The 19465-nt window shown below is 32.5% G+C and overlaps 1 protein-coding gene across 10 annotated transcripts in view; it reads left to right on the top strand.

Moving 5' to 3' along the window:
* LOC117785945 (sestrin homolog) overlaps positions 1–17892 on the top strand; it is a 34105-nt gene extending 16213 nt beyond the window's left edge. For 4 of the 10 annotated variants that reach the window (XM_034624230.1, XM_034624229.1, XM_034624228.1 and 1 more), the window contains 7 exons: positions 9836–10003; positions 14213–14395; positions 14482–14881; positions 16830–17148; positions 17216–17399; positions 17460–17570; positions 17637–17892. In XM_034624230.1, the coding sequence (XP_034480121.1) occupies positions 9836–10003; positions 14213–14395; positions 14482–14881; positions 16830–17148; positions 17216–17399; positions 17460–17570; positions 17637–17723 (1452 nt within the window). In that variant the 3' untranslated portion in view covers positions 17724–17892. Of the gene's footprint in view, positions 1–9835; positions 10004–14212; positions 14396–14481; positions 14882–16829; positions 17149–17215; positions 17400–17459; positions 17571–17636 lie in introns of those variants that run through there. The other 6 variants (XM_034624233.1, XM_034624235.1, XM_034624234.1 and 3 more) reach the window with 4 other exon arrangements.
* Positions 17893–19465: the final 1573 nt, after the last annotated feature.

The following is a 19465-nucleotide window of genomic DNA, read 5'->3' as shown; positions in this document are numbered from 1 at the left end:
AAATATTTGTGCAAACTTCTAAGCTCTTGAATTGAATATGCACACACAAGTACATTGCGGGTAATTAGAATAGAGCCATTGCATGGAATTTGCTAATTATATGAAATAGAATTATTCATGCGCAAATAAACACAGAGCGAGACATTATAATAGAACCACATGGTCATGCTATATAACATATGCATCTATTTATATGTTTAAACTTATATATTTTAATTGGCAAATACAAAAATGTGCTTACTTAATTTAAATTTAAAAAAATTAAATAGTATTATCAAATTATCCTCAACTGTAAGTTCTCTCTCTGTGGCTATGACTTAAATTCTGTTGTTTTTTATGCAAAAACAAAAAGGTTGTAGGGCAATAAGGGATGCTTGTTCTTCTACAATATTTGCACAGATTGCACAGGTTTACAAATAATAATATCCTTGAAGCGTTTTAAGTCCAGGCATGAGAGTAATGATAATAATAAGAATACAATTTCGCTTAGTAACCAGTTTAATAATGCGCAATTTCTGTACTCGTATTTTTTTTGGGAGGGTTGATAAGACTTTGATAAGCTACAAAAAAAAAAAAACCTCCACAATCATTCTACAACTACAACTACAGCTTTAACTATAATTAATTATTTATTAAACAATAAAAACGATAACATAATAAAAACATTGTTGTATTAGCACTGGGGGAATTAACTTTAGAATAACGTATTCTTATTTATTTATGTTTGCTTAAAAATAGCTGATAAAGTGGGTCATCTAATCGGCTTGTGGAAATATATATATATATACTATATTTAAGTACTAGTATTGACAGCAGATGCTATATAAGTATGTTGGCAAATTTAATTAATGCAATTGTAATGAAAATACAAAGTTGTATATAATTTAAATTTAAATTTTCAGTTGAATTCAATTAACATATTATAAATGTTGATATTATTTATGTAGTTGATATAACTATGAGAAGTGTGGAAATTCTTGGTGCAATCGTTATACATTTTGATAGAATTGAAAACTGTATAAAAATACACAAAGATGAGCAACAATATCAAATAAACAGATGTGCGCCATTCTGATTCTGGCAAGTGTCCAAAAGGCATTCGACTTTTTGATTGAGTGACAGAATAACGACATGACACACTGACTGACTGACTGAGTGACTGACTGACTGAGTGACTGAATGACTGACTGAGTGAGTGAGTGAGTGAATAAGTTTGCTTTTAAGATATGCAACAACAATTGCATTAGAAATGCCAGAATTTGCAACATTTTATTCAATTGAGGAAATTTAATTGACAGCATTTAACAGATGCGGAAGTCAAGGCAATTAATTATTTATTATTATAAACTCACACATGTTTCTATGCATTTATTTATAAATGCGAATATTTTTTATTTAAAGTTTAATGCATATTGTATTTTATTACACATAAATGTGCGAAAAAAACAATAATTGTTTTTGTAATTTGTTAAATTGCGTATGTTTTTCAACTTGAGTTCATTCAACTTATTTGCAATTTGTTTTTTTAACATATTAAGCCAATTTGCCACAGTTTTAGATAGAGATAGAGATACTTGCCATTGTTGTCATGGCCAGAAGGAAATGACAATTATGGGCATAGACTGTTTCAGCTGCTTATCGATAAGTGTTATCAGGCCAAGGAGCAGAGCAGCTTGTCTCTTTATAGTTAGTTTATTGTTTGTAGCTGTTGTTGTTGTTGTTCCTATTACATGCGATAATGTGCACCTAATAATTTGCCACACTTGCCAGTTATCAGGCAGGGAGGGAGGGCGGTAGGTAGGGGAGAAGGGGAGGGGAACTATGAGCTGTCATGTCTTTGTGTTTGCATTTGCCTTTGTTTTGCCTTCAATTGTTTGCGTTATATCAGTAGACAAAGTGTCGCACCGCGTGTCAGACAGTCAGGGCACAATAGTCCAGGCAAAGAGTCACGCCAGCACCCACACACACACACACACACACACACACACACACACACACACACACACACATAAAAAACACACTCTGAGGTTAGTCAATATTGCCACTTGATAGACACTTGCAAATATGTACTCGTTGCACACTCACTCAATGCCGTGAATACACTCACAAACAAACGTAACTCGAACGGAGTCAGAGAAATAGAAAAAAGTCAACTCAAACAATGACACAATCACATAACTTTTTAAAACAAAAGTTAAACAAAATATATACACAAAACAAAATTTAAAAATATATATATACAAATAAAATACAGAATAAAATGCTTTTTATATAATTTGATGTAAGAAAACTGATACAACGAAACCATAAAATAATTAAATGAATCAACTTTGTATTTAGCAAGCACAACAACAACAAGAACAACAAGAACAACACTAGAGTAGATTAAATGCATATGTTGAAAGTGATAATAATATTATAATTGGGAGGCAAACAAAATGTGTGTCATATTGCAGCTGCAATGGTTTTAAATTTCATTTTATTTTATTTCTCTGTTATATGACGAGAATTTACATTGGCATTGTTCATATAAATTCGTATATTGTTATAAATATATTGAAATAAACCTAAATTAATATGCAGCGCTGCAAATAAAAAAAACTTAGCAATCCTCACATTATTATATAGTATATGAGTTTATAGTTTATCATGTCTAGACTCTAGACGCACACGTACACACACACACACACACGCACACACGCGTAAGTCTTTAACAAATAGTTTATAATGCAAGCTCTGCTGTGTGTGTGTGTGTTGTTTCTAATAGGCAACACACACACATACACACGAATCGACACTCTTAAAGATATGAGTACTTAAATGCGAGTGTGTATGTGTGTGTGTTGTGTAAAAAAATGCTTTCAAGTCGTTTCTTTATTTGTTATATATTCACCTTTGAATATCTTTAGGAAATGGGTGTAATCGACTTAAGAATGCGTGTAAATGCATGTAAAATATGCATTTAACAATCTGTATACACTGAAAAAAATACAAAAGTCTAAAATCAAGAACATTCATCTTAAATATTTTGTTTTCAAAAAAAAGACCGCTTAAGTTCAAATTAATAATACTAAGAATAATAATCTATAAAATAGGAGTTCTTAAAGCAAGGATAAATCTTAAATTGTTAGGAATGTCTTAATATAAATAATACAATAACAAAAATTTTTGTAAATTTTAAAATATTCCTCAGTTTTTTATTTGTTAAACTTACATTTTAGTTTTGAGATCAAAATATTGACATTTGGACATGTTTTTATCAGTGTAGAAATATCAAATAAATGCAGACAATGGTTCACTCGTTTAACCTGTAACTATCAAAATGGATTAAGAAAGATTCATTAGGTACATACAACTAAAATATCATAAATTATACACATTTTTTTTAAAACACTGAGAGAAATTTATTAGGTACATGTACATAGTAGTTTACATGCCATAAAGTATACACATATTTTTTTTTTAAATAAAATAAGACAAATATAAATCCAAGAAAAGTTTTTTTTTTTTTGCAAAATAAAATATATACAATACAATTTCAGAAATTACAATACATATAAGTATGTGTTAAAACTTCTGCTTAAAGGGTATCTATTAGTTAAGTACTATCGTTTAGGGCGTTGTCACTTGTTTATTTTGTTTTGACTTTTTATCATTATTATTATTAGTTTTATTTGGTTTTCATATAGTTGTATATTTAGTTTGCATTTCTAGCACCTGCCGTTTTTTCCACTTTAGCTGTTTACCTCCATCCTATCGTCCAGCTCTATCTGGTATTTGCGAGTATCTACCTACATTCCTACATACTTATTGTTTGCTATTTCTCTTTTCGCCGTCTACTACCATTTATGCTAATTTATTTGCTTGTTTACCAGCTTTTGTTTTAATTTGTTGAGGCCACTTCTGTTGACATTTGAAGCGAAACCGACGAGAACTGCGGCTTTTTTTTATTATTATAACTGCGCGCCCACTCAAAAAAAAAATAACAAACAAAACAATGCAATAACAAGAAGAAAACAACACAATAACAATGTAACTTTAAGAGGAAAACCACATGTAACTGAACAGAGAGAGAGAGAGAGAGAGAGAGATGGAGAGACTAAACCAAGCTAATCAAATTGTCAGACAAAAGGGAATATGTATATATAACTGTCTGAGTCATGTGCTAATTATGCTAATTTATATTTAATTTGCTTTATTTTCGTACTTCATCCGCCCATTAAATGCGCTTTAAGAAGGAAATCAAAATCAGCTTACAATCATTAATTACACACATTAACATAAGCTTGACTAACGCATAACTTTAATACGCACTGTAAGCTGAAAATTGTAAATCAGTGCAACTGGCAGCTGCTGTTGGCAGGCACTGTAGACTTAACTAAAACCCTTTTTACTAACCTCACCCCCAAACTGACACTATCTGATATTTATAATCGTTACGCTTCATAATTTTGCACGTAAACATCTCCGGCACAGTGTCCGCTACAAGTTGGCAGACAGCAACAGAAAAGTATTGTGCTCATATTTTATGAATCTACTTACAAATTTTTAAGTAACTTGTAGCGAGTTATTTTAACTTTTGAGTTAAAGAGTTTCTGAGATTTTTCCCAAATTTGCGCTTCTTATTTGGATTTAATTATAAATATACTCTCATATAGCCCTCAAGTATATTTATTGCTATGTTGTACCATAATTTCAGGACAAACAGTTTTATAGATGTAGATTAAAATATTTTTGATGCACTTCCCAGTTATATTGTGTCAAAATTTCAGTCTCCTAGGTCTTACCGTTTGGGCTGCACAAATATCAGTCAGTCAGTCAGGACAAACAGTTTTATATATATCGATTAAGATATTTTAGATGCACTTCCCATGCTCGCTAAGCTATGTTGTGTCAAAATTTTATCCTTCTAGGTCTTACCGTTTAGGCTGCACAAATATCAGTCAGTTAGTCAGTCAGGACAACAGTTTTATATATAAAAATTGAGTTATTTTAGATGCATTTCCTATGCTCGCTCAGCTATGTTGTGTTAAAATTTCAATCTCCTAGGTCTTAAAGTTTGGGCTGCACAAATATCAGTCAGTCAGTCAGGACAAACAGTTTTTTATATATCGATTAAGATATTTTAGATGCACTTGCCATGCTCTCTCAGCTATGGTGTGTTAAAATTTCAATCTCCTATCAATCAGTCAGTTAGTCAGACAGGACAAACAGTTTTTTATATATCGATTAAGATATTTTAGATGCACTTCCTATGCTCGCTCAGCTATGTTGTGTCAAAATTTCAATCTCCTAGGTCTTACCGCTTGGGCTGCGCAAATATCTGTCAGTTAGTTAGTCAGGACAAACATTTTTATATAAAATAACTTTTATACGCACTCTAAAATGATTAATATATTATAAATATTTGCCAACATTTGTTAAGTAGTGTAATTTAAGAATTGTTGTTGCATAATGTACAGCTTTCATTAAATGTCATTGGGCTATATAACTGTTGTTAGAGTAGTTGTAGTAGAAGCACTCAGTGTTTACCTCAAGTTTGTGCTCGACTAAGTACTTGCTTTGTAATTAAAATGCAAGTAAGTCTATCATCAAGGCAAGTCGAAAATTGGCCCCAAACGCTGGCTTAAACTTGTTGCCTGTCCTTGCCCAAAAGTATCAGTTGTTTTGCCTTTAAGCTGCCATTACTTCAAGTCTACCCAATTATGCTCAAAATTATGCATGAAAGCATGGGCATATGGGCATGGTATTGTATATGGGATTGAGCTTAGGTTTTGGGCTGGGGTTTCTTGGCTATAAATTATGCTCAATCACGATTCAAAAACATACACACACGCACACGAAAATGTTTATAACCAGAATTGTGCTTCCTCTAACGTCTGACCTCCATTTAAATGTTTGGATTTGATACTCTTGCTTTGTTGTGAATTGATATTTCATTTTTTTTTTTGTGTACTGTGGGTTATGACAACAAAAACTAGTACGATTATATGATTAACATTTGCAACTAGTTTTGGAAATTGCATTAAACTACGGGAATATTTAAATTATCGAGTTAAGTGATTTAAAAATTTGTTGGGCGCAGTTAAGTTAAGCGAACGTTATTAATAATCGTTTAGAACACGTGTATGCAATTAGTTAGAGAGATGCTTGACGCCGCCCACCCCGTTTACAGGGTATTACGACACCGTCCAGCTATGAATAAAGCGTGCCATCCGCAGATCGCATGCAATTATAAACAGAAACAGAAACCTCATCATATCACGTATACGCCGCGTTGACGAACAAGTTTCTAAGTCGAACAATGTAAGGCAAACACACTTGTTTAAAAGCAGCGTACAAAAAATACCCTGTAATTGATATAGATTTATGTTTATTTATTAAACATAATTATGATTATTGCAACATATTTAATATGCTTAAAATAATTTATAATAATGTTTACAAAATTATTTTTTTATGTGTTTATTATTTGTTTGTTTATTTTTTTTATTTTTAAGGTTATGCACCTTAAAATGTTTGGTTTTTAAAATTTTGAGTGCTTTTAATTGTATTTAAAAGCTTTTTCTGATGATAAGATCTGAAATGCTTTGAAGACCTGAATATACCCCATTGGTATACTTGATATTGAAAGCAGTACACATGATCGGTTCGTGTTCAATGCTCGTACATATCCATTAAACTTGGCCTAAACACCCGCGTACGTATCCCCATCTCCTTTAGCCAACTTTATGGCATTAACTGGTTCGATTGCCGTGTAAGTTGTATGCCAAAGTCAAAGTAGTTTTATCTTACAAAACGGGTTTCTCTTCCAGTCGACTGCATGTGTGTCTGTGTATGTGTGTGCTTATTTTCCATATTTCCCATATATACACACACATGTGCTGTAAATGTTTGTAATACTTACAAAGTCTATAAATAGTTTATGTCAATTTGATATAAACTGCAAAAAAAAGTTTGTAATGAAAGCGCTTGTTAATAATTAATTATATTTTGCACGTTACACAATTTGTCACAGGCTTTTGTCTTAATTCAAATTAAGCGCGAAAAAGTCTGTCAAGTTTTTTCGACACGCTCATTTGCCCAGGCGCCACCTAACGAAGTGCTGCTAATTAAAATGCTTAACAATAACAATAACAACAACACAAGTAATCAAAAAAAAAAAAATCTAAAAATTAAATAAAATAAAGAAACACAACGAACAACCGACAACAGACAACAATAACAAGAGCTGACTCTCAACTGGTAGCTGCGGCAATTACTTATTTTTTCTCGATACACTTACTTAGAGTATGTAGAGATTGTCGTGAAATCTGCAACACGTATTCAATGCGGAATTGATTAATAAATATTTCTGCAGCAGTCGAAAAAGCTTTATATATTATATAGGTATCACTCACATTAATAATGGCTAAAAGTAGGAAAAATTCGAAATCAAAAATAAATTTTAGATCGAGTTTTATATCGAAAAAAAAGTATCGAGCTGTCGATATATCGGAAAATAGTATATCGAGTTGCAAATATCGAGTGAGTTGTCGATTTTTCATGGAAATCGATTTAATCAACTCGATAGATCGTCAAAAAAATCATCGCGTTAAAGAACTTTATAATCGCTTTCGCGAAAAACGAGTTGTCGATATTTCGATATATTTTTACATCACTACTAAGAATTATTGCACAATTTATATTATTATTTGAAAAGAAATATTGACGAAAGTCAGAAGAATCAAAGCTAATAATGAATTAGATTATTTCCCACTTTAGTACGCCAAATATTTTCTTATTTAAGCAAACTTATAAATTTTTCTTTCTTTTTGGTTCATCATTTTTATTTTATTTACCTAAATGTCATACTTAGTAATATTCTCTTTGTTTTTTAAATAATATTAAAAAAACTCGGAAGTGTATTTGAACTTTGACTACTCGTAAAAAGTTCTCTATCTTGTTTTTTTTTTTCTTTGCGATTAAAAACTGTTTATGCCGTGCTGTTTGGGCAGCACCTTCTGAAAAAAAATACTTGATTTTGCAAATTAGGAAAGCATAGTTAAGCAAACAACAAACAATTTACATATTAATTTATGGCAACGCTTTGTGCAGCTTCAACCATGCCCATTTGCATGTGAATAGTTTGGCTATAAATCAGATTGATTAATGATATATCTTGTAGATGTTTTGTTCAGCCTCTTGTTAATTCAGTTTGCCGGCTACCAAAAGTCTATTTCGACATTAAACTTAATTAATTACAAACGTGAAAGTGATGGCATTTTACAGCTAGCAGATGATCATAATACTGTGGAATATAATTTATTACGCCACTCAAGCTAGTTAATAATGTTAAATATGATTTATCAGTACGTGCTAGCCTTAGTTGTTATTTAGCAAATAGACATATATATTTTGTAGAATGTAGCATGCAGGCATTCAACTCATCATGTGGGTGTCTCAATGTCAGAAAAAACAAAGTCACAAAGTTTCTATTTGATTGAACCGCCTGCCCAAAAAGGAACTAAGTGTGTGGGAGTGTGTATTAAGGTCGCATAGCGTATATTAACTATTTTAATGAGCTGTGCTAATATGGACAGCATTCGATTTGAATCAACTGCAACTTTCTTATGTGTTTATGTGTTAGTTAATGTGTTTATCCACTGTAGCGTTTCTATTAGAATGCTCGGTCTGTGTCTGATTATGACTACATGCTCTAGCAGAGATATTGCGCTATCAAGTATTAGGAGGCAACTAAGTCCGACTACAAAGAAAAACAACAAGAAGCAGTAGAAGAAAACAAAAACAAACACACACAAAAAAAGTCATTGAACGTTTAATAACATCGCCCCAGTTTAGTAGGCAGCGAAAAAAAAAAGAAACAAATAAAATAATAAAACGCCAACAACAAAACAACTTTGATTAAATTTTTACAGTCACTTAGTTAGCTAGTCAGTCAGTCAGTCAGTCAGTGGAGCTGCAGACACAGATAAAAATATAGAAAATGTTGTTCTGGCAACGCGTAAACATGTGTTGTGCGTGTGTGTGTGTGTGTGTTTAATGATCAAGTTTATAGTACATATGTACACTCACACATGTACATATTTAGTATTTAGTATACAAAGAAGGCAGCAACAATAGTCGCTTTTGTATTATTTGTTTACGAGACAACTTCAAAGTGCTCCGGCTGCTGAGACTGTTTGTCCATCCGTCTGTCCGTCCGTCTGTCCGTCCGTCTGTCCGTCCGTCTGTCCGTCCGTCTGTCCGTCCGTCTGTCCATCCGTCTGTCCGTCCGTCCGTCTGTCCGTCTGTCATTTGATTTTCAGAAAATCATTTTATTCAATTGCCAATCAGCTTTAGTAGCTCAAGCTAAGACACGCCGCCTACACAAATATCATTTTAATAACTTCACCTGTAGCTGGCTTCAATAAAATGTGCATTTGCCATCCTCATATTTTATGAGTATTTTACTTGGCAACTCATATTCTATTGGGATCTGCACAAAGTTATCCATGGCAACTGACGTTTGATTGACAAAACTGGAAACGCTTCTGGTCATAAAGGACATTTTACGTTTGTTCTGCAAAAGGGACAAACGCAAAGCATATCAAATGGTCAAAAGGGGAATTTAATTACAAATGTTGGCAGCATATTCAAAAGGAAAAAGCAAAGAATTTTTATAGTAAATTTAATTAACAATTTCTATTTGTCAAATACAAATGAAGTTTTCAATTACGATGAAATCTTTGCAGACATTTAATATTAATAATACTTGTTGATTATTGCATACAGAGCGTATGTGTATTATTTATATTAAGTATACGTTATTCATTCGCTTTCTTTTGTTTTGCAGTGCTCCTCAACCGATCTGGATATGGATGATCTCGATGAATGTGATCAAGTTACACAAGTGATTGGCTATCATCCACGCTATCGTGATCATTTTCTGCGCACGCAGAATTTCATTATGAAAGGCGATGGACCGCTGCCCTATTCTTATAGATACTATTTGGCCATAATTGTGAGTACACAGTTACGTTAATATTTAACAAGGCTCTAAACTGGTTTTGAACCGGTTTGGCTTTAGTTTTTATGCAGCCCGAACCGAATCCTAAGCAGAGCACTTAAAATTATTTACCACTTTCTTAAATAAAAGGTTCGATTTGGTTTAAAAATAAAGTAATTGTATTATTTTTTAATATTACTCAACTATTTGAGACTTTGGGTAAAAATAAGTCATATTTTAAACTCAATGTCTGCTTAAATTTTATCAAACAGATATTTTAGAATTTGGCATTAATATATAGTTATCAAACTCCTTAACTAGACATTGAAAAATTAGATTGTTATAAAAATTGGAATAATTTGAAAAATAAAATTAATTGATTTAAAAAATAAAGGAAAATGTAAAGTTTTTGTATTAAATTAAGCCAAGTTTTGTACTTAAACCTTGCGTTTAGAGGGTATAAAAACCGATTTACAAATCGAACTTAAGTATTGCCGAACCGAACCTTTAGCAACATTTTTGTGGTTTGCAGCCTTAATATTTAACCACTGCATATTATATTATAATAATAGGGTATTTTATTATGCACTGCTCGAATGTGACAGCTGCTGGGTTGTTTCCCGTGAGGATTTATTATGTGAGATTCACACTTTTGTCTTTCAACCTGGAGTAAGCTGTCCTCCTGAGTTTTCATCATGTATGTGACAGTCGAGTTGTATGGATATATATGTGTGAGTGTGTGTGTGTGCATTGTGCATTGTGTGCATTGTTGCCATTGGCAAATTTAAGCACATTAGCTCTCGCCGACTGACGCTGTCGGCTCACATTTGCTGCCAGTTAGTTTGGTTGTTGCTTGTTGCTTGTTGGTTGTTGATGCCCTATCAATGACAGCAGCCTCCACATTTCCAGAAAACAACCGCACACACAGACACACACACACTTGCATGCACAAAACCAGTGCACCAACAGATTATACATTGGGGAATCAACAACAGCAAATTATTTCCACTATTCTGAGTTCTCTGCAATACAAAATAATAGACTTTTCGCCCCCAGCTACAACAACAACATCAAGCTGCAACAACAAACTGCAACTACACACACACACACACATGCTGCAACTCAGAGCTTAGATTTTGTTTGAGCAGTGTTGGGGTGTTGTATTTATGTACATATACCCACCTACCCACCTAACTACATATACCTACATATCCAGGGGCATTCATCTACAAAGTCAGAACAATAGAAGTGGTGGCAGCTAAACAAGTTTCTTAATTACAACTGACAGCATTTCATATTTGCAAACAGTTCCATGCAAAACAACAAGAAATCTTGTTGCTCAGCATAAATACTTGGATATTAATGCTGTCAAGATGTCAGACAATTTATGTTGACATTTCTACAACTGAAGTTTACTTGCAACAATAACCTGCATTTTTGTGCCATGCTAAGTTATGTATTAAGCTTTATTCCTTGGAATTAATATATTATACATTATCTTTTAGCATGCTCTATATTCATCAAGTCAGTTAATCCATTAGATACGCAGCTTATCAAATTATAAGTATCTTAAGCAGAAAGAGCATCTCAGAGCTGCCTATATAGTATTTACTAGCTTATCAATATAAACTACAACCATTTGCATTAAGAGTCGAAACAACTGGAATAATCCTGTCTTTTTTTGTGAACGAGATACATTTTAAAATAAGCTTCTTTTCAATTTGCAACTACAATGTTACCATCAGTAAGTATCTTAACATTCTGCCTGTTAACTGCTAAAGCCGATTTGCAATTTTTTTTTGTGTCTCATATTCATTGGCAAGTCACAAAGTGCAAAAACCCTTTTAGCTTGTGTCTAAATCTAAAAAAGCTTCAGCCAAATATCTTTGGTCGCTATTCAGATTACACTTGAGAACTTGTAGAGATAATGATAATGTTTTGTTTAATGCACAAGATACATGAAAATAGCCAGAAAATTTAAAAATAGGCAAATTTATTGAACAACATCGTTATTAAATTGTATTTATGGCGCAGTTAATTTCAACTTTTCACCGACTGCAATGACAATGCGATGCGGGGGTTGCGGAGGGGGCAGAAAATGTGAATTTTATGCCATCAATGGACAAACACCCACACACACACAACCCATTCACACATACTCATACACAGATATTTACGCTGTCAGATATTTAAAGGGTAATTGCAATATTTCTTGTTTGTTGTTGATTTTCTGTTTCTTAATCTTTTGTTATTGCATTGCTGCAAAAGCAATAATGGCAGAAAATGCAGCAGAATTATGGAAATGATGGACTCGAAAATACCCTCAACTAGCACATCAAGTATACGCAGTGTGAACAAGAAAATATTTTTTAGATGTGTCTAAGAAAAGTCTATTACACCCTGTTTTAGCCCATTTTCGCTGTATACAGGGTATGAGTGGGTGCAATCATTAGAAGTTAATCAGTCATTGGCGCTGCAACCAGAAAATATTTTGCAGTGGCTTTTCAGTGTCGTTTTATTTAAATAGATAAATTATTGTTACGCATATCACACAAAAATATGTGTATAAACTGTGTATATTTATATATATATGTGTGTGTGTGTGTATGTGTGTGCATACTTATGTGCAATAATCATAAACTAGATAAGATATGTGTATTTTGGTTTTGGGTCTTTGACTTTGTATACTCGTGAATACAATAAACACATTCATTTAACTCATGCCCGCAAATTGGCGACGATTTGCGCCTCGCCTACGTTTTGCCAGAAGTTATTCATAGCAAGCATATGAGACCAGGTCGCTTTAATGCCCTACACTGCGGCATATGGATTCTACATTTAAAGATGACTCTCATTGTAGATTGACCAAATGATTAAAAGTCACATCTTGACTATTTTTGTGGTCATTATAGCTCAAATTATATTTTTAAAAGCAGGCTACTCAGGTGTCGGCTATGCGGCACTTGTTCTTAGTGAATATAAAGCAGGTCATCGCATAAGATTCAAATGTAAAAATTAATAAATTATCAGCATTGCATAGAAACCCAGCAAAACAACAAAATAGAAAACAAGAAAACAACGCACTGACAGAAATCAAAACAATGGCCTACGCTTTTGAATATTCTTCTTTTTTTTTGTTGTTGTCGTATTTTGGGTCACAAACACACACACACACACACACACACACACACAGATACCAACACATATATTCATATTTTTAGCGCATTTTCAGGTGTGGATGATGCTCTCCCAGGGGCTATTTATTAATGGGGGACCGCATTTATCTATCTGAATTTGTAGAACGCGGCATGAGTTCGTTTCATTGTCATTTGTGGCTTCAAAAATGTTTTTGAGCTGCGTGAACTAAATTGCTTTCATTAAGCGACCTCTGATATGTCAAGTATCATACTCATAAGATCAAGGCTAAAGCCAAACAAATAGCAGATTGCGTCATGTTTTATAACTACTATTAAGCCCAAGCTATTTACTTAATACCCCATAATTAGAACAAGACTTAAACCTTTTTAGGAGGGGAAAAAAATGCTAAAAAATTATGCTTATGAACATTTCTGTAAGAACTACAAAAACAAACCCGAAGATACAATGAATAAGATTTAAAGAAACCAAGAGAAGGTAGCCAAGACTAGAAAATCAAAATATAAAATGCGTTTCAAATATTAGTTAAATGAAGTTCGTTAGTATGAAGAAAATGTTGCTTTCATTTTTCAGACTTTGTTTGAATTTTCTGTTCATTTTGTGAATCCTTTTCAATAGTAAACGCCACAAGTTTTGTTTTTCTTTTAATTCAAATGATTCTAAGTAAATGTGCAGCACAACTTTTATGTTGTTTTTGCTGTTTTCTTTTTAATGGTATTTTTGAAACGTAATCAAAAAAACATGTAAATGTTTATATCACTCAATTTTGTAAGTGAAAGAATTTTGTTTTAAACTTTAAAATTGTTTCTGCTGAATTTATTCTGAATTTCTTATTATTTTTTTCTAATTATAATTTAAGAAGGTGTATAATAATTGGAATTAATACTTTAAGAAGGCAATTTTTTACTTTACTATTAAATGGGTTTTTTTTGTGTAACTTTGCGATAACTGCTTACCGAATTCAATATCTTATTCATAGTGCAACCTAGATTTAAGACTCGAATAGTTTATAAATAATTAGCTGTATATCGTAGTTATAATAATTATAATAATTATCATTCATTACAGGCTGCCGCACGCCATCAATGTCCCTACCTGGTAAAGCGCTACGAGAAGGAGTTTCTCAATCAGGGCGGCAACAGCGAATGGTTGAACGGAGTCGACTATATACCCGCCAAATTACGTGCCATATATGATATAAATAAAATATTAGCACACCGACCCTGGCTGTTGCGAAAGGAGCACATTGAGGTAAGGCTGGATGGCGGTTGGATGGCACTTACAAAATGAATGAATGTTTAATGAGTCGACTTCCATTTTTGCATTTGCATTTGCAGCGTCTGACCAAAGGCAAAAATAGCTGGTCAATGGCGGAGGTGGTGCATGCGATGGTCTTAATATCGCATTTCCATTCGCTATCCTCATTTGTGTTCTCCTGCGGTCTCACACAGAAGCTCGACGGTTTGTCTAGTCCCAAATTGAAAGGTGCGCCCGTGCTGCTCGATGAGGTACGCCAGACGACAACCAGTCCCATACACCAGCAGCAACAGCAACATCATCAGCAGCAGCAACATCATCAGCAGCAGCAACAGCAGCAGCAGAAAAATGTTCTTGGTGAGATATCACTGAACAATGGCAGCAGTGGCAGCAATGGCAGCGCTGCCACCAACAATGCAGCAGACAATAATAACGCCAAAGGCAACGGAGCTGCCAACAACTTTGGCCAGCATTATTTGGGTAAGTAAGCAAATACACTTGGTGTATTCTATATATACGTACATATGTATGTTATGTACCTTACAAGCACCGCAACGATAATAATTTTTAAAAGCAAGGCTGCAAACCACTAAAATGTTTGTAAGGATTCGGCTTGGTGTTTCGAACCATAGACCAAAACTTAGGTTCAGTTCACGAACTGATTTATATAACCGCTATGTTTAATTTAATACACAAAATACTTAAATAGTTACAACTTTTTCTTGTCTTGTTAAGTCAATTAAATCTTTTAATATAAAAGTCGAATTTTAATATTAATATCGAAACCGTTCACCAAAACTAACCGTTTCATTTTTAATACCGTAACTGAAACCGTAACCGAAATAAATTCTCTGTCAAGAACCGAATACCGAAACGTTTGTACCGGTACTGTTGTGGTAAAGTTGCTAGGTCAAAGAGTTGACCAACTTCAAACTGTCATAACTTGAAGAAAACTGACCCGTTTTTCAATCGGAAAGCCATTTTGATCATAATTTGGCCTCTAAATTCATACTGCATGTAAATTTTGTTCATTTAAAAAATTTAATTATTTTCGACCAAGATTCGATTTCGATGGTAAGGGTCCCCCCTTTGAAATTATGAAAACTCAAAATTTTAAATCTCAAGTTTTCACTTTTAGTCAACTCCTTATATCGTAATTAGTATAAAACAACACTTTAAACTTGATTCTGAGACCTTTCATTTTTTTGTAAAGAATCATGAAGAATTGGATAAAAATTTTGACTTGTAAAGTGACTAATTCCGAAGTCTGACCAACTTCAAACTGTCATAACTTGATCAAAACTGAACTGATTTTCAAGCGGAATGTCATTTTGATCATTATTTGGCCTCTAAAATGATTCTGCATTTAAGTTATTATCATCTAGAAAATTTGATATTTTTTCGATTCTAAGCCAATTATTATCCAATTTTCCATACCTACCCCTTGACATTTTTTCAAAAACTTTGATCTGTCATAACTTCATCAAAAATTAACCGATTTTCAAGCGGAATGTCATTTTGATCATGATTTGGCCTCTAAAATGATTCTGCATTTAAATTATTATCATCTAGAAAATTTGATATTTTTTCGATTCCAAGCCAATTATTATCCAATTTTCCATACCTACCCCTTGACATTTTTTCAAAAACTTTGATCTGTCATAACTTCATCAAAAATTTACCGATTTTCAAGCGGAATGTCATTTTGATCATGATTTGGCCTCTAAAATGATTCTGCATTTAAATTATTATCATCTAGAAAATTTGATATTTTTTCGATTCTAAGCCAATTATTATCCAATTTTCCATACCTACCCCTTGAAATTTTTTCAAAAACTTTGATCTCTCATAACTTCATCAAAAATAAACCGATTTTCAAGCGGAATGTCATTTTGATCATGATTTGGCCTTTTAAATGATTCTGCATTTAAATTATTATCATCTAGAAAATTTGATATTTTTCGATTCTAAGCCAATTATTATCCAATTTTCCATACCTACCCCTTGACATTTTATCAAAAACTTTGATCTCTCATAACTTCATCAAAAATGAACCGATTTTCAAGCGGAATGTCATTTTGATCATGATTTGGCCTCTTAATTGATTCTGCACTTAAATTTAATAAATTTTTTTTAAAAAAAATATTTTTCTCTAGATCTTGATATCGATTTAGATGCAAAGGGTCCCCCCTTTGAAATTTTGAAAATGTAAAATTTTAAATCTCAAGCTTTCACTTTTTATCAACTCCTTTTATCTTAATTAGTATAAAACAACACCTTAAACTTGATTCTGAGGGCTATAATAAAATGTTATTATTACTATGAATTTCTTTTTTGATTTTTGTTGTTTTTAATAACTTTCATATGCTATTTCTGTTATATACCCATACTTGCCACGCGATTAGTAAACATTTGATTAATTTTACAGCTACCGCTCAGCAACAGCCGCAGCAATATGGCATCTCAGTGGAGACCTTGATGGAGCGCATGAAGGTCCTTTCCCAGAACCAGGACGAGTGCAGCGAAGCCGAGCTGAGCAATCGCTTCAAGAGTGTCGAACTGCAGACCGCGGAGCTGGCAGCAGTTACACCTGAGGCAACTGTCACATTGCCGCCAATAATCTCACACTATGTGGACGATGCTAGCTTTACGTATGAGGATTTTGCACGTCGCGGTGCCGAGAATATAAACACATTTCGTATACAGGACTATTCGTGGGAAGATCACGGCTATTCTCTTGTGGAAAGGTAACTTTCTCCACAGTCTTATTGTAATTTAAATAATTTCTTTACTCATTATTCTTTTACCTTGTAGTTTGTACAACGATGTGGGCACATTTTTGGATGCCAAATTTAAGGCTGCCTACAATCTAACGTACTTTACAATGGGTGGCATTAAGAACGTGGATACATCCAAGTTTCGTCGCGCCATTTGGAACTATATACAATGCATTTTTGGCATACGGCACGATGATTACGACTACGGTGAAGTGAATCAGGTACTTTAAATGCATTCCATAATTAATTCGAATATTTAATTAATCATTTAACTCTTTCAGCTGCTTGTGCGTCCGCTGAAAATGTTTATAAAGACAGTCTGCTGCTTTCCGGAGCGCATTACCACCAAGGATTATGATAGTGTGCTCGTCGAGCTGCAGGACAGTGAAAAGGTAAGCTATTAACAAAAAAAATGTAGCAAATTTAATATATTTATTTCTATTTTTAACTCATTGCAGGTTCATGTTAATCTAATGATAATGGAGGCCCGTAATCAGGCCGAACTACTCTATGCTTTGCGCGAGATAATGCGCTATATGACTTGATCTCATTAAGTGATTAATATCTATATATATATACATATATATATATATATATAAACAACATACAACAAATAATACATATATATATATATAAATACTTAGTCGAGCTGACGAAAACGTTTGTAATTTTTCAGAGAGCATTGAAAGAACAGAACATACTATATAAGAAAAACATTTTAATGAAGTTACAATAGAAGCTTATTGAATTTGTGCAATGTCTATTGATGGATTAACCATAGTCCAATCTACAGTATAATCCAAAAATTTTGTCCACTGTCCAGTCTTAATACAATATATTAGTCTGTGTCTATGATATTAGATGTCTTACACTCACTGCGTAATCAAGTAGATACCCTATTAAAATATATATATTGTATGTAACCGAATTTCAAGATTTGATTATTATTTCTGTTTCTTTTCAAATGCTTGCAACAATCAATGTACATATGTATTATGTTTTGTTAAAATATTTTAGTAAAATAAACACATTTTTATTTTAATTGCTTTTTTTGTTTCATTTTATTGTTCTTGTTTTTCGATTTTTTATATTTGAGCTTCTAGAAACAATCAAAATCAAAATGGTGAACTTTATATCTCGGAGCTTTTCTTCTAAAGACATAAAGAAATATTATTTTTTGATAATATTTAAAAAAACAAACAAACACACAAAACTAAAATATTATTAAGTAAATATACTGGACTGTAATGTGAAAATGCACATCTAAAAATCTTAAAGTGACGGCATTCAATGTCGAAGAACTTGGATAACAATTTATTTTTAATCATCCCAAGAGGTATGTATACAAAATCGTTGTGGAAATATTTAAATATATACATAGATAATAATAAGAGGATGTTATAAACATATTAACTTGGAAAATAAGTTATTAAACTAATAAGCTAATAAGATTTAAATATTAAAGCTATCAACGAATATATCGCGCACATTACTCAATAGAGGTACAACTTAAAATGTTAAAAGTTTTGGTAAACAAGAAACTGTTTTGCATTTTTAATTGTTTTAAGTTGTAGTACTAATGTGTAATGTGCGTTCCTAAATTCGCTTACGTATCATTTGCTGGTTGTATTAACTATAAGCTTTCCTAAACCTGAGTTCATATATTTACTTGTTGTCTATTAAACACCTACGAAAGTATTACAGGTTTGACAAATAATAAAATTGTTCATATACAAATATATTTCTTACAGTACATTTTTAATGTCTGATGTCATACATAAAAATATAGCATTTATAAAAATATAGTCAGTGTTGGGGTATAAAAATCCCTAAGTGTTGGATAATATTGATTTTATTAAAGGAGAGATTTGATTTGATATTTAATTGAGGAGTCATCATATATGACTTAAGCATAGAATATCAGAGTTTGCTGAAAAGTATAATATATATATGAGACATATTGCATCGATGTGAATTCATTCTTGCCATACAATAAAAGTTGAATAATTACTGTAACCTACAAGAGTAACTTTACCATTACAAAACTAAATAAAAAAGTCAATTGTTTGACGAAATTCGATTGCAAAAATGGCATTAGATTAATTAGTGTTTAAGTGTATAAAGACAAAAGAAAAACAAATGTTTTAAACAGGTTTCTAGATAACGAATAAACAAGTATGTGTAATTTACAAAATAAATATAGGAAATTAAATAAATAAGTACGTTATACAAGGCCAGTTAGAACCACTTGTACATACAGCTAACGAGCTATATAGCATTCAAAGAT

Source organism: Drosophila innubila, assembly GCF_004354385.1.
Source record: "Drosophila innubila isolate TH190305 chromosome 2R unlocalized genomic scaffold, UK_Dinn_1.0 1_C_2R, whole genome shotgun sequence".
Lineage (NCBI taxonomy): Eukaryota > Metazoa > Arthropoda > Insecta > Diptera > Drosophilidae > Drosophila > Drosophila innubila.
This window is presented reverse-complemented; position numbering and strand designations above follow the sequence as displayed.